Source organism: Tachypleus tridentatus, chromosome 9 (assembly GCF_004210375.1).
Source record: "Tachypleus tridentatus isolate NWPU-2018 chromosome 9, ASM421037v1, whole genome shotgun sequence".
Lineage (NCBI taxonomy): Eukaryota > Metazoa > Arthropoda > Merostomata > Xiphosura > Limulidae > Tachypleus > Tachypleus tridentatus.
The window spans coordinates 73560375-73577091 of record NC_134833.1 but is presented as its reverse complement, the minus strand read 5'-3'; the positions used below and the strand labels follow the sequence as shown (position 1 = coordinate 73577091).

Genomic DNA, 16717 nt, shown 5'->3' with positions numbered 1-16717 from the left:
GAGAATGAGGGCACTAGTCGACATCATAATTCCTTCTTTGTGAGTAGAGATACGCCTCACTGAAGAAACTCCTTGGGTGGAGACACCAGCGAGAATCTCTGACTTGGGGATGTTCTTCAAATCGCTCTCAAGAATAACTCCTCGTGATGAATTCGAAGTAGCATGAAGTGTAACCTCAATTGGTATATCCCCAATCACCTTTTAATGCAAGAGGAGTTCACTGTGTTGAGATGTGGATGTTTCCATCAATATGTCACCAGAGCAAAGCTTCTTTATTGACTTTGGAAAGCCAGCAAGCCCCTCTAGTCCCTTCTGAATGAAAAAGTGAGATATCTACCCTGAAGGTTTGTCTGAAAAAGAATGCAGTATAAGAAAATGAGATACAGGTGTTACAGATGAAGAAGATTGTTGCTCAGATTCTTCGAGACGTGACTGTTTACCTATGGAGTGTTTCACACTGTTTTATTTAAAGTTTTTATTTGTAGGATCCATAATTAAAAACAATTTTTGGGTGCTTACTGACACCACCCCCAATGAAGCCCTATGAGGGGATGCATTACAATGCCAAACAAGGACACTGCAGCAATGCCAGGATTTCGTGAGCACTATACCCAAACATCACCCTCAGATACAATATCCACAACACCTGCTGAGAACATCCAACACTGGTACTTGGTTGACCCAAGGCCAAGTGGACCAGCCGACTGATTCTAGAGGGTCTACCCAAAGGCTGCCCCCGTCTACAGGAATTCAAGGCCAAAGTGGTGTGTTAGGGGGTGAACTCCTCTACCACCAAGATCCTCTCTTCCCCTTCACGGGTTGCCATGCATGGCAAAAAAGTGGGTCGATGTTTAGATCCCACAGGAGGTAAACTGAAAGAACAGAATCTTCCCTGGGAGGTCCCCTCACCACGTACACAAATCCACAACGAGGGGTCCACAGGGGTGGACTACGCTATTTGACAACGACATGTGGGTGGCAAACACCTCATTTAGTTTACCTAGTTTTCTGTGACTGCAATATACATACATGGGTAAATGTACTTAAGTCTGTCTGTCAAGGTCTGGATCTCCAGAAAAGTTAATCATAGAAAGAAAATTATGTATTAAAATTCTTCTTTCAAAGAATAAGTTACAGAATAATAATAATTTTTTTTGTTGCAATTCCTAAAATTTCATATCAATATAGAAACCGACCCTTCGCATTTTGGTAGTGCTAAACGGTTACAGCTTGATAAAAACTTGTGAAAAAAATATTGTTCGCTTTTGTGGGGAAATTAAATAACAAGAACATGATTCTTCTGTCAGTTGACTAAAAGAAATATTTCGAAGATGGAAGAATAAATGAGAGAAAAAAAAGGCACACAGAGAGAAGAAAGTGATTGCTTATATATTTGTTGTTCTTTTTATAAACACGTATATATTTCATATCGGTATTATTTACATACTAAGACCTCCCCTTTGATACTTGTATAAACGACAACTCTCAAACATGCTCACTTTGGCAGCGGACGTTCCTCGCCCTCAGAAAAATGACAAGCTGCCATGACATCCAATGTAAAATATCCCAGCAGTTACTTAGTGAACTCGAGCGTTTTACTGCATTGGATGCACGAACTGCATCAAAACCAAAATATGTTTTGCTCAAAATACATCACAAAGTCTTTGCTTCAAAACAAATGCATGGAATATGGATTTACAAAACGCATTACAATCTGCCTTATTGAAACAACACGGAATGACAAAAGACGGTTGTAAACGACCCATTAGCTAATTATACCGCACATACATTCTGATCCAATGACTGGATTTACAGTACATTTTATATTTATTTATCACTATTTTTAAACAATCACCGTTTAATTGTTTCAACGGGCGCCTGCTACTATGAAAATAATTTCCACAACAGGTTAACAAATGGCACTACTGGGTCGAGTGATGAGGACCATGGCGATAAAGCTGAAGAAAGTAACGAATCAGGCGAAGACTGAACTAATTCGTTTGGTCATGTCTACTGTTTTAGACACATCTGGGTATTTAATGCTTTCAATCCGTTATACTTGTCATCAATTGTCTCCAATCAGTCTTCTTTCTGCTTGCAAGTTTCATAAACGTTGCACTGCGTTATCAGTTTAGATAACTATTGGCTTTGGGTGACAACTGTTTTCACAAATTGTTTTGAAACTTCAAGAACTATTGAGGGTGTAATGGTATATCATTTAGATCCTTAATCAGTACACATTAAGGTATAAAACGAACAAAAAAACATTAACTGGACTATAATTTTGGGTTAAGACTAAAACCAAGTTGTGGCAACAGGTCTACTGCCAGTATTCATAGTATTATCATAGTACGATATTAATGATATACAGAGAAATCTTCAAATATTTGCTACACAAGTTACTTGTACTTTTTTAGTGGTAAAACTACTAAGGCTATCTGTTGTCGTCCCTAATTTGTTTAGACTCTCGACCAGAGAAACGGCAACAGACAAGCAGTACCTTCCCCTAACCCTCTGGCAACTATTTTGCAATGTATGAAGATTGAACGTCACATTATAACACTCATACTTCAGAACGAACAAACATATTTGACGACAGGTTTCGATCTCGCAACTCCATCCCCAGATTGGAATTCGAGTGCCCTAACTACGAGGCCATAAGAAGCCGAACAAGCAAATGCTCATTTGTTCTATTTTAAGAATTGGTGGTTGGCTCATTACAAAGTATACAGTTTATACTATTCAGTAAATGTGTAGGGAGTATTTAATTTGAATTTCGAGCAACGCTATTAAATGGCTACCTGCACTATCTGTACCTAAATTTAGTAGTAACAGACTGAAGGTGGAAGCTAGCCAAAGCCATCCATCTTGAGCTGCTCTTTTACTAATATATAGTGGAATTGGCTATCACTTTACAACGCCCCATCACTAAAATGGCGAAAATGTTTGGTAACAGAGATTCGCACCCGCAAATGTCAAGCCAAGCGCATTAGGCACCAGGCACGTATAAATATTATGCGAAAACAGTTTACTAATATGCCATTTGTCGAAAAAATATACAATAATCGTTTATCCAAACAGATGTTTTATCTATTAGAAATATCTCTTCTTATTCTGTGAAAGATAAGAAATTTTGGTATGTTATAGTTTTCTGTTGCACGTGTGCAAGAAATGAATGACCAGTTATAACTACCTAAAAGAGTAAAAATTGCACGTACTGGTAGAACAACACAGAAAAGTTTACGTATGCAAACGGTACTTACCATTTCTGTTTTCACTGTCAGCCGGCTTCATCTGAATAGGGTGATGCATCTAAAGATACACAGAAGACAAGATAGTCAGACATACAAAAAATATATCTCTAACACTAAAAAAACTATTAATTTACTTCATTCTGGTTACAATGCACATACAAAAAACATGTAACACAGGAATACATTCTAAAACAAAAACTGTGGGGAACAGCTCGGGTTCTGTTATAGCAATAACAGTGAAACACATTTGCTACCAAAAAAAAAAAAGGTTTCATCATATCACACTCTCCATACATTTCTTGTTGGAACCAGCAAATAAAAGAATTAAGGTTAAAAAAGAAAGAAAAACAAACAAACGGGGATAAGAATGAACAACAAAACGCAAATTATAATAAAACACTGGCGTTCGTGTACAATCCTTAGGCAGACACACTTCTGTCGATCATCAATATCAGTGTAATGGGAAACTATTTTACATACATCCAGGTCCTTAAATACGGGGAACTACACACATCCAAGTCGTTAAAAACGGTATGAAATGTTAATGTTCAACCTTGCGCATCTTAAAACCCTGCAGCTGATGTAAGCTTTTCAGTCACAACCAAAACTATTCAAATTTCGGTTAGCGTGACACCGATTCTCACAAAAGGTTTTTGAGAAATGTAAACATATTGCTGCTGGCTTATTCCTAGTCCTCCTATGCAAATTCGTGATTTTACAAGCAGTATTTTTTCTAGACTTTTAAACAATTTAAAACTAACATTGGTAAAAAGGCGGGAGCTTATTTTGACTCCATGATTTTCCAGTTGTCCATGGATAACAATTGTTTACCACCAGTATCATCAACGTTCTTCAAGCGGTGATTGTTACTACGTGTTTGGAATTAATTGTTTTTATTCCCCATTAAACAATAAGAATAACTTTATAGAATACAATGCAACTACCATGTAAATACCTTATAATTCAGCAATCTTACTACATGACTTTCCAATGGATCGTTTTAAGGTTTTCCAGGATAAAGTTTTAAAACAAAGTAAATCTTACTCCAAAACATTCACTCAAAAGCACTTCAAAAATATTTGCCATGGTTCCGCAGCTAATAACAAAGAAACTCACAGTATTTTATTTTATACACTTGAACTCTATAAATAATAAATTTCCTTGGAAGAGTGGATGTTTATTAAGATAGAACAAATATTTTAACCATTTTGGAAAAATTGCTGACCTTCAAATTTGGTTTACAAAAATTTAAAACACTAAGTTTTGCCACAACTCTGCTTTTTGTTTACACTGAAAGGAACGTTCAATTTTTTGATGTGATTAATGTAGTATGTCCTTTATTAAACCAAAACCCTGAACTAATTTATAAAAATTTACAGTGAACAATGAGAAAACTGATATCTACTTTACAAGGTTCCAAATAATTTATCCAACTGTTTAACAGCTTCAAACTAATGGAAGAGCATTTAATCAAATCTACGTTCGCTCGTTAAACACCAAAGCTATTACTTACAGCCAGTAGAGAAGCCACACGTTCTATATAGCAGTCTTGTTCCTTACAGCCTACCAGCTCGAGTACATACTTAATAAATTATACCAGCATGCAGTCTTAATTACATGGGTAATTTCATTTGGGACACGTCAGGCCTTTCCTTCATATCTTTATCAACGATAATATTTCCTTAATCTTAGCGGCGAAGAAGAAATTACCCGCGTAGAATTACTTAACTCGCTTTTTACAGTGCAGACTTTTAATGAAAATGTTTATACATAATTGAAACGCATACTAATATTGCATAGCTACAAATGTTGAATGAAGCAATTACAAAAGTTTCGACTTGATCATTTCGTACAACGTTCATGCAAGGGTCTTTTACAAAACAGGAGATTCTGATCTGATCAGAATATTCTACCGATTTTAAACTTTACTGACACTCACACATTTCTTCATTTATTTAACATCTTTCATTCTGTATTTGAGTTTGAACGCGTAAGTTTATCATATTGTACTGAATGCGATAAACATGAAACGTTGCGGACGCATTAAAATGCTATATTAAAACTAAACTGGAACCGTGACTATTAACTATAAAAAAAGGAAAATTAAAAATAAAAAGCATTTACCTGGTGCCGATAAAGAGAGGTTCGAGTGGCTATGATTCTCTTCTCTTACTACAGTTACAGCCTTAACCTACTCATGCACCACCATATAGGCATCATGTTTGTCTGAGGTATTACAAAGAATAAGGTGAATATCATTACTTCAGATATGCAGTATTCTTTAACATGAGTTTGTTATCAGGACAGCATCAGAAAATAATCAGAACAGGGTGAACTGAACCTCAGATTTTATCATTGAATAACTGGAGAATCAGAAGACAACCACTTAACGGTCTAAGTGATACTGAATTCCGTCATTGTTGCTGTAACCAAACAACCGACAGATAAATTGTGTCTGTGACACTCAACTCTTCGGACGTAGACATTTCCGTGGAACTACCAAATAAACGGTGCTAGCAATATTCAATGATATAAACGTGCAGCTAAAACTGTCCAATAACATTTCTTCACCCACAATAGCTGGATGGTGTCAGTATAAAAGATGTAATTATACTGCGACACATGTGCGACACACACACACATCAAATTGTCGTTTGAACTTCATGAAAAGCAGTAGCATAAATCTATAAGACGTAGAGGGGTAGCACGAAAGTCGATGTCAGTCAACAAGTGTTCTTGTTAACGATAACGTTTTCTGACCAGTTCTTCAAAGCAACCTACTTTCAAAGTCGCTTAAGGGTGTTAATCTACAATAAAATGTCCTCCACTATAAGAATCATACAGATGTCAACCGTTGGTAATTGACCGTGAAGAAATTAGGTTGGACAATCTATAAAGAACAACACATAACAGAATGAATTTCTCCAATTGACAGATTCCGTCAAAAGTGACCAAAACTGAATTATATTCAAGATATATCAAACAGTAATTGAAATCACCGATAGGTTCAAATGCAAAAAAGAAAACGCATCTTAAATGTCAAACTGGATAATGAACGACTTGAAATATATGAAGTGGTCGCAAGGTTCGTTTTACACCTCTTTACAGTGCTGATAAAAGGATTAAAAAATGGATAAACTCATACATAGTACTACATTCTTTTATGACGAGGAGAAATTTTCGGGATAGAAATAAATCTGGTAGTTTCTTTAGAATGGTTGAATAATACAGACTTGAATACTTTTGCCGATTATTTCCTCTAGGTAATTTCCTATTTCTAACCTGATAAACAGAAGCTTTCTCGTATGATCCTGTAATAACAACGGACAAGGCTTGAATTGTATGAAATTGTTTTGAAGATCATAGCAGTGATTTCAATTGACTTTATCAGGTAATACAGCCAAGGGATCTTGGATCAAGTGAACAATCGTATCTACAACCACACAGCTTTTCTGACTGCTGTGAATCAGTTGTTTCTGCCCGTTTTGCTACTGTTAGACAAGGTACTTCATTACGCCTTGCAAAGCTTAATACTACGTTGATTCCCCGGTAATAATGAGGTAAACAACAGTTCAGCCGTAATAGTGTCCTGCTAATGAATATCCGTGACATTACCAACTAAATGGTATCAAAGATATGTAGTAGCAATATCTGTGCAACTAACAGCTAAATTATATACGCAACAGTGTTACGACGCATCCGTATTTATGGCACTAATAGCTCAACGGTGCGTTTGATACGAAGTTCCTGACATATCTGATTCCGAGGTACAATAAACTGAAGGGTGCGGTTAAAAATAAGTTTCTTCGATGCGTCTTCATCAGTGACAATAACAGTTCAACGATGTTGACAATATTAACTTTCTCCTAAGAAAGGAAGAAACTCCTCTACATTACATATCTTAAATAGTCTATACTTCTATTAGAGTTGTACGGCGGCATTTATATTGATTTTAAATGCTGCATAGTGAGATATAGGATTTAGTTATATACATGATGGTATAGAATTTACAAAACAGACAGTCTGCAAAGACGAGCAACATATGTACTAGATATATAAAAGATGTCTTCTTAGGAATAACAATTTTGTAAATATAATAGTTTTATATTACTTCCTACATAAAACATTTTATACAGTGTAAAATCCATCCCATTCCAAAACATAATACGTTAAATAACTTAGTTTCTATCACTCAAAATATGAGTTTGTATCTTGCTTAACATATTAAAAGACCAAAAGTATTACTCGTTGTTACTCACTGTTTAGAAAACTATTCTTATCCACAACAGTTCTATCTGAAATCGAAATTACATTTAACTCAATACATAAACAATTTCATTTAAAATCAACTACAGATATAAAAACAAATTACAATAATTTTCATAAAGTATTATTATTTCCCAATTTAATACAATAGTCCATAGAAAAGATAGTTAAAAAAACGTATGAAAATTCATAGCCTTAGATAAGGTTTACGTTTGAAGCAATCGAACAGTGAGAAAATACAGAACACGAATACACACACACACACACACACACATATATATAAACTTTAAACATAATTCTATCCTAGAATTCATCATGATAATTACAAGAGTGAGGTTGTTTTCTAAACATATGCAGTCAGTTCTCTTAACACTAATAATCCGTAACGAGTCGGAAAAAACAATCAACTAATCACAAATTACACAAAATACAAGGTTATACAGGATATTTTCCGTAATACAAGTGGCCTGCTAGTCTATAAAAACCACAGGTTCTTAGGAAGTAGGATATGTGAAATGACAGTTTATTTTGTTATCTAGTATGTATATAACCAGCAATTACAGCTCAATGGACAAACATATTTACACAAAACAAGAAATCCTACTACATAGAAGACTGAAGTCTTATCTAGAGTAGCTATATTTTAAGGTGACATGTGAAACCAAAAGAAAATGCAGGACATTGATAAACAATGCGTTTTCATACATATTTTTCGCTCATATTTCGTTAATGCGTTTTTATATATTACTTGAACCTGAATACTAAACTGTGAAACAATACAAAACTACGTTTAAACTTATTTTTAATAGAGCATCAAAAATGTAATTATTTTCTCTTGTACTAAGAAATAAAATAATGATTCGTAGAATGAAATGAATTACCTCTTACTGAATATACTTGATAAACCATGTGATACAAAATTCTTCTTAAAACCCATTTATGTCCTTATCCACAGGTCACTGTCTAACAACTAATTCTTTTAAATAATGCATAAAAACGTCAATCTGCACGCTCTTTCACCTTATCTATACTCCAGAGACCTTAGTTTCTACGGCCTCCATAACATACCATGGTGTGGCAATGTCTCTTGCAATCAAAGGAGCTTAAACGTATCTGATTTAATTCTCTATGATCAAGAAACAAGAGCTTTAAGTGCTTGCCGTGTTTAATATTCTCGAGCTGTAACTTAATCCTCTCTATATAACTACTGGTTGTAAAACTCAGGAAAAACTTGAGGAAGATTTAAAGATCAGAAGACAAAAGCCGACATCAAGCAGTCAACTGAAAAGAAGTTTCTGATTATTTGAAATTTTCAAAAGCTAAGTTAAGTGATTTTTTGAAGTAGTAGTTACTGAAAAAACAAGACATATAATTTAGCTGCTATTATAAAGCTTTGCATAGCTGCACTGCTTTGAAACAAAGCACGCTTTACAGGGTATAAAGTGAATATCTAACACAAATTTCAAAGTTATTCAATTGAAGCTAATACGTATGCATATACTCTCAATCTGTGAAGTTTGATTTTAAAACACGCGGAGGTTCCAGACTAATAATTATATATTTATCTAAGCTGCAGTAATAATCATATCATTTCAGTTACAGTAACAGCTATCAACCAAATACAAATCATTACACAGGTGGGCAGACAATTGTTTTTTTGTTTTGTTTTTTAAATACAAGTTTTTCTAAGTTCGATTATAATTTATTGAATCAAAAAGCTTTAAGAAATACTGATCTTATTCATGACATCACGGACACGGCAGTAAATGTTACAGTCAATTTACACCGTTACATCTTGTATATTCCGACGTCAAAATTAAAATAGTTTTTCTGTTCTCTAATACGCATCTTTATGTTCTAGATGTTTTTTTTTTTTACTTTAAGCATTTTCTCCCATATAACATATTTATTTACTATTAAGTCATGTATGTGTGTGATTAGACCTCGAAACACTGACAATAATATTAAAACACAAACTACAATATTCATATTCATACACTTGCATAGTCATCACAAGATAAATACCACAGAATTTTATCCCTGGTTAATTTATTGACAGATAATCCATTTGTTGTTAAACACAACTGGCTATTATGCTCTTCTCACCACAGGTATCAAAACTCGATTTTTAGCGCTATAAGCCCTCAGACTTACAACTACGCGCAATCAGAAGAAGAGTTGACAATTGGTCATGGATTCTTCTAATTTTGCATGATGTACACTAGAGTGTCGTTTCTAGACTCAAGTATGTTTTGATATTATAGCCTTAGATCGTTCTAGTCAATACATAGCATTAATAATTGTAAACAGTAAATGACAAGAAATAGTTGAAATTAATAATACATTTACTTCCGTTAATTTTCCTTCGTAAAATTCATTGTGACATGTTCAATGAAAATAACAGGCACGAACAATGGGTGACAAAATGTCACTAATTAATTAATTTTTGAAGATGTCTTTTGCAGGTTTAATTTATTGTTTGGTATAAAAGATACTAACTGTAATTCACTCCAACTTTTCTGCTGTGTTAGTTAAACAAAATATATAAATATTATATAAAATAATTCAATAGAAATTATTTTTTTTAGAATGTGTTGCAGTGTATTTTACATGATTGTGGGTAATGAAAGTGGCTCGCCCAAACTAAACTCATGTCCTTGTAAGCAATGCCGATTATAATGAAATATCAACACATTTGGATAAAATATAGCATGCCGTTCAGATACTACAGCAAACAACAATTTGCTGTTCTTAACGTTCGCAGCAGGTTCGGTGTGTCTCCATGTGTGTTTTCTTACAGCAAAGCCACATCGAGCTGTCTGCTGAGCCCACCGAGGGGAATCGAACTCCTGATTTTAGGGTTGTAAATCCGTAGACTTATCGCTGTACTAGCGGGGGCAGGCTCGATGTATAAAGTTATGTGTAAAGTTCTACGAGAACGTCGAACGAACCAGAAGTGTTGCAATTAATACGTCATTAACAAACCCCACTTTATTAAAATTATTACAGGTTCAATATGAATACTGGCTTTTACGAAACAACTAGAAAATTCACACAACTAACATACCAATCCAAGACGTTTAACTATTATACTTAATTGTATGGACCTCTTATCTCATTTGGCACGTGCTTTACATGATCTGCATAATCATAATGTAAATATGAACTGCATGCAATCTTATTACTATTGCCATTATTAATATTAATTCTTCTACTGATTATCGTACTCACAATGATTCAAAAAAGTGTGATACAGATTAAAAAAATACTAAAGACTCAAGAAGAAGCTTGAAACGCCTAGAAGGTTAGTGGATGGCGTTGATTATAAAATGTCATTTTTCATTACGGTTGAAAGAATGGTTTTCCAAATGTTGTGTTTGAGTTCTAATAACGAAAAAAAAAATAAAAAAACACAACGTTGGAGCAAGTTAAACTGTTATATTATAGTACCACTTTAGGAATCGACAATTGTATTTTCGAGAGTTTTAAACAAACTAAAAACACTTCCTATGGCACTTACATTTGAATGCAGATAGTGCATTAGAAAGAAGTTTCAATCTTTCGTGACACATATATATACTGAGGGACTACTAATGCGTATTATTCTCGATAGTAATGGTAATAAACTTCTCATGTCTTGTGCATATAGCCTTTCTATGTTCACTAACCCTCATCAAGGGAAATTCGTTACCCATCGAGTTAAACAGTTACCTTCGTGTATACTGACGCTTATTTAAGCACAATATTAATTATTATTAATTACAACATTGGAATGGAGTTACTGCATTAATTATAACTTATATATTTATATATATATTATTTTACGAACAGGTACAAGAGTTTCGTTATAAAACAATGCTTTATGTCTCAGTATTTTACTGAAAACAATACATTGAAACCATTATAACACAAGGAGAAATAAACATTTAGCGTCTTATATCACACAAAGCTACCGATAAAACTCGTAAACGATCCACGTAAAAACAAGAAACTGTAATAAAGGAGAACAAAGTTTGTAATACAAGTTTCCTGCAAGTTGTTAGAAATACTGTTGTCTTAAATATCATATAAACGACAGTGTTATAAAAAAAGATATACACGGTTTAATAAGTCACAGATAGTATATATTGGATATAACAAATAAATCAAGCCAATGAGGGGAAATTTAAGACAGCAAGGTTAAATATTATTTCCATCCATACTCTAACTTCATACAACATAAAGCTTAGATTTAAAAAAAATATTATATTACATCTACGTCTAAAATTAACGTTTCCTTACATTTACGGCTATCCAAATAAATATTTCAAGATAAATTTTGAAATTAAAATATGCAAAAACAGCCTCATATGATCTAAATATATTATCTCGATTCTTAAAAAACAAACCCTTATAATCACAGAATATAGAAGAACAGATGGCACTAAGTGAAAAAAGTTAGATTATTTTGGATATGAACATAATTTACGAGATTAGAAATAAAAGTGTAATCGAGGATGCTAAAATTCCTTTCTTTTTTGAGAAATTTTTTTTAGGATATGACCTTGTATTAAAATCTACTAAAAATTAATAACTGAGGATAATTTCACAATTTTTATATATTAATAGGAAAAAAACTTAATGTATCTGCTTATAGATATACAGAACTATCAACAAGTGTAATGATGAAATGTAACTTCAAGCACTTGGTAAATCACAGCAGCTTGTCCAGTTAAAAATGGGAACATATTTTCTACATCTATCAGATTCATTTTTTTTCTTGGTAAAAGGCTTGCTTTAATGAGAAGGACATTAAAAAATTAACTGAAAATAACACTATGGATGTTTAATGTTCTGAACTGGATATAGAATAGCTGAAAGTCCTTATACTGCATAAAAAAGTTTTTTTATCAGGTAGCATACATGATCATTGATCCAACTGATGTGACTAAATATAGCAATGAAAATGAGAGGATAATGTAAATTTTGTTATAAAGTTGAAGTAGCCACGTTTTAATTACTTTCTAAATTTTACCATGCTGTTTATATACTTACCTTCTGGCTAACTTGAAGTTATACTTTATTTTATTTTCTTCAATAATTTAACACTCTTTTATACAAAGGAAATCAACATTTGGATCTGAGCCTAAACTACAAATATCCAACCTAAAATGTAGTATAAATGTGTCCTGCAAAAATAGTTAGATTAGAACCAATACGACTTGTTAGTTGACCAAAAGTTAGGTAAACATGTATTTCAAAAAATAAACATGAGCAAGTGATTCATTATTTGTCTTAGCCTAAAAGTAACTAGAAACATCTTTTATTCTCACATTATGGCAAGAAGCCAACTTCTACATAAGCTCTCATTAAGTAACAGAACACATTTTCAATTTGTCAATTCTGATGACTACTAAAAGAAATAAACACAAGATACTACCAACAAAGACAAGCACTGCAGAGGCAGGGGTAGCTGAGAGGCTAGGGAAAGCCCCCCTATCTTCTTGAAAACAGTTCTGGTGAAAACACTCTGAAGAAGATGCTGACTGAAAGCTGCTTTAGCACATGCTGCGGCCTTGGCTTTGAGTCGCCTGCTCAGCCTTCTGCTGAATGGTTTTATTTCCATGGACCGATTAGTCATTGGGATACTTATGCAGAGTCCTTCCCTTTGACCAAAGAAAGAGTATAGAAAGATGAAATGTTTTTGTTTGGCTATAGCGTCCGGTCAAAATCTATGCATTTACCTACCATAGAATCGAACTCGCATATACAACTTTAGTGTTTCTCATAACACAGGCTTGCAAATCTTTATATTTCACACGATGACTAAAACATAGATAACTTTTTTTTTTATTTAACTGGTTACAAAATATATATATATGTATATGACATATTTACAATGAATTTTACTTTTTGGACAACTTATTATGTGGAAGTCACAATTTACTGATTCATTGCTGTATTCCAACCTCGTTACTGATGGAAACAGTCCTGTAACACAAATACCATGTCGATCAAACACTCGCTGGTTGAACTAGGTCCACGTGCTCGTTTGATATTGATTATGGCGAAGAGGCTGCTCAAGACTGTGTCAGTTTCCATCAACAGGTGGCGTGATGTCATTAGTCATCAGGCAAGCCACGTGACATCCGACTATATGGAAAGAAAAAAGTATCAAAAAACTACCACAGTACGGCTAACAACTATGAATAAGTTCACAAACCTTTAAAAATATCAATTTGATTCTAAACGTACATTATGTTCAACTCAAATCATGGTAACTTGGATGCTATGTATGTGTATTTTAATCTGGCTTACTACAAGGAAGAAGAAAGATGTCCCATCATATACTCATTTTTGTTTGTTTTTTAATTGACTGAATTTTTATTCCTATCACGTACAACAGCGTTTGTCCGCAGTGTAACCATATTCGGCGATCTTGACATAGGCAAATACACGCTTCCCCCGCTACAGAGATTTAGAATTTGTACCACCATGAAAGAAGAGATATTCTCTTTCAACTTCCCACATCTCACCATTATCAAGTTTCAGATAGCTAACGACTTTCAACTTCCCACATCTCACCATTATCAAGTTTCAGATAGCTAACGACTTTCAACTTCCCACATTTCACCATTATCAAGTTTCAGATAGCTAACGACTTTCAACTTCCCACATTTCACCATTATCAAGTTTCAGATAGCTAACGACTTTCAACTTCCCACATTCCACCATTATCAAGTTTCAGATAGCTAACGACTTTCAACTTCCCACATTTCACCATTATCAAGTTTCAGATAGCTAACGACTTTCAACTTCCCACATTCCACCATTATCAAGTTTCAGATAGCTAACGACTTTCAACTTCCCACATTTCACCATTATCAAGTTTCAGATAGCTAACGACTTTCAACTTCCCACATTCCACCATTATCAAGTTTCAGATAGCTAACGACTTTCAACTTCCCACATTTCACCATTATCAAGTTTCAGATAGCTAACGACTTTCAACTTCCCACATTTCACCATTATCAAGTTTCAGATAGCTAACGACTTTCAACTTCCCACATCTCACCATTATCAAGTTTCAGATAGCTAACGACTTTCAACTTCCCACATCTCACCATTATCAAGTTTCAGATAGCTAACGACTTTCAAGTTCCCACATCTCACCATTATCAAGTTTCAGATAGCTAACGACTTTCAACTTCCCACATCTCACCATTATCAAGTTTCAGATAGCTAACGACTTTCAACTTCCCACATCTCACCATTATCAAGTTTTAGATGACTAACGACTTTCAACTTCCCACATCTCACCATTATCAAGTTTTAGATGACTAACGACTTTCAACTTCCCACGTCTCACCATTATCAAGTTTTAGATGACTAACGACTTTCAACTTCCCACATCTCACCATTATCAAGTTTTAGATGACTAACGACTTTCAACTTCCCACATCTCACCAGTATCAAGTTTCAGATGACTAACGACTTAACTTCCCACATCTCACCATTATCGAAATATTAAAATGTACCTGTTTTTACTGTGTTTCTGAAACCAAAACTGTAAATGGAGAGTTGTTGATCTACAACCACAACAGTAAACTACGTAATAAAGAACACTGCCAGGCTATTATCTTCGAATAATTAAATAGAGTGATCACATAATTACAAATTATGATATAGTTAAAACTCAAGATATATGAATTACAAAAAAATTAGTGGTTAATACAAGTTATAGAACAGTAATATTATTTTTCATCAGTATTTTCGTACATGTTTTTCAACAAATTAATTATTCAAATGTAACTTGTATTTCGAGTAAAACTATGCCTGTTTTGTGAAGATTTACAAGAACAGGTAATAAATTTTATACAATTAAATGTCTATTATCAAGCAGTTTAACATCAGATATATCGCGACTGTTGAAACTTTGTAGTTTTTATTCTCATTCTTCCTCTCAGTTGATTTAATTATGAATAAAATTTACTTCTCGCAAGAACTTATCAATAGAAACTTAAATAAATATGACGTACATTATATATAGCGAAGCTTAATATTGATATATTCAGTATCATATAAGTTAAGGTTTGGTATTTACGTAACTAGCAGCAAAGTAAAGAAAGGAAGATAAAGAATTTAAAAAAATGTATAGTATACGTGATTAACAGCTAAAACTGCACTGGTAGGCCAGAAGAAATTATCAAGTCAATGGCAGCAAAACAACTGAATCAATATTAATTTAAAAATGAGATTAACAGCCTCAGTACTGCCAGATTTCATGTAAATTGATGGAGAAAAAAGTCTGCATATACCGAGAAAAGTAGGTATAAACAAACTCTAGCGGAGATACTCTTATGAATTAATCATGATCGAGCTCTGAATATTCAATTTCTGAAGGAACCTGGTTTCTCAGATTCATCTCGAAGGGATCAAGTAGAATTATTTAATTTGTTTTTATTCTGAGTTTATTTTCACCTAGATGCTGGTTAATCGACTTTGTGTTCGAGAGTGAGGCTTCTTATTAGAACCAGATTTATCACATTATTCTTATACTTGGTTCATTTAAAGTTTAACGGCACAATGTCAACAAAGATAGTTAATGAGAGTTCATATTTATAACCAACTAGTAATATGTAGGTTAACCTCAACTACTTATTCTCGTATGATCAGATTTCTATGAAAGTTGCTACAGTATTAATTTAAACAAAGAACAATGCTTTCTGTCAATCATTTACACCATGCATGATTTCTCAAAATCAACTTTCCAAACCTGAGAAGTATCAAACTTATCTACATACTATATCTGGTCGCTTGTTTTACGAAACAATGACTGAAGTAGCACTTCACAAGGTGACAAAAGAAAACATCATTCAATTTTCGCGACTTACACTATTATATGTTCCCAACTCGTGCGACTAATGAAACATCATTCTCGCGCCTACATATACATTATTTCATTTAACAGGCTCTAAAGCCGCAAACCCCCCAAAAAACAAACAAACAAATACTTGTACCTGTTTTCGTGAAATTTTCGTAAACTTTTTATAGCAGATGTAACGAAAGTCTTTAAGAATGCTCTTGTACATCAAGTAATTAATATTGTAATATAGCGTAAACATTTTTGTAATCGGCTCAAGAAATGAATTATATATTTAGTCGACAACAGTCATAATAGAATAAACATTTCTACACTATCTCATGTTACCGATTTT

At 33.6% G+C, this 16717-nt stretch overlaps 1 protein-coding gene across 50 annotated transcripts in view; it reads right to left on the bottom strand.

The window, feature by feature from the left end:
• The window catches only part of LOC143225498 (CUGBP Elav-like family member 2), a 424936-nt gene that overhangs the window by 118379 nt on the left and 289840 nt on the right, over positions 1–16717 (bottom strand). For 49 of the 50 annotated variants that reach the window (XR_013013877.1, XR_013013878.1, XR_013013880.1 and 46 more), the window contains one exon: positions 3264–3312. Coding sequence is in view for 45 of the 50 variants with exons in the window: in XM_076455017.1 (XP_076311132.1) it covers positions 3264–3312 (49 nt within the window). In the remaining 5 variants the exon portion in view is untranslated. Of the gene's footprint in view, positions 1–3263; positions 3313–12939; positions 13166–13468; positions 13628–16717 lie in introns of those variants that run through there. The other variant, XM_076455038.1, reaches the window with a different exon arrangement.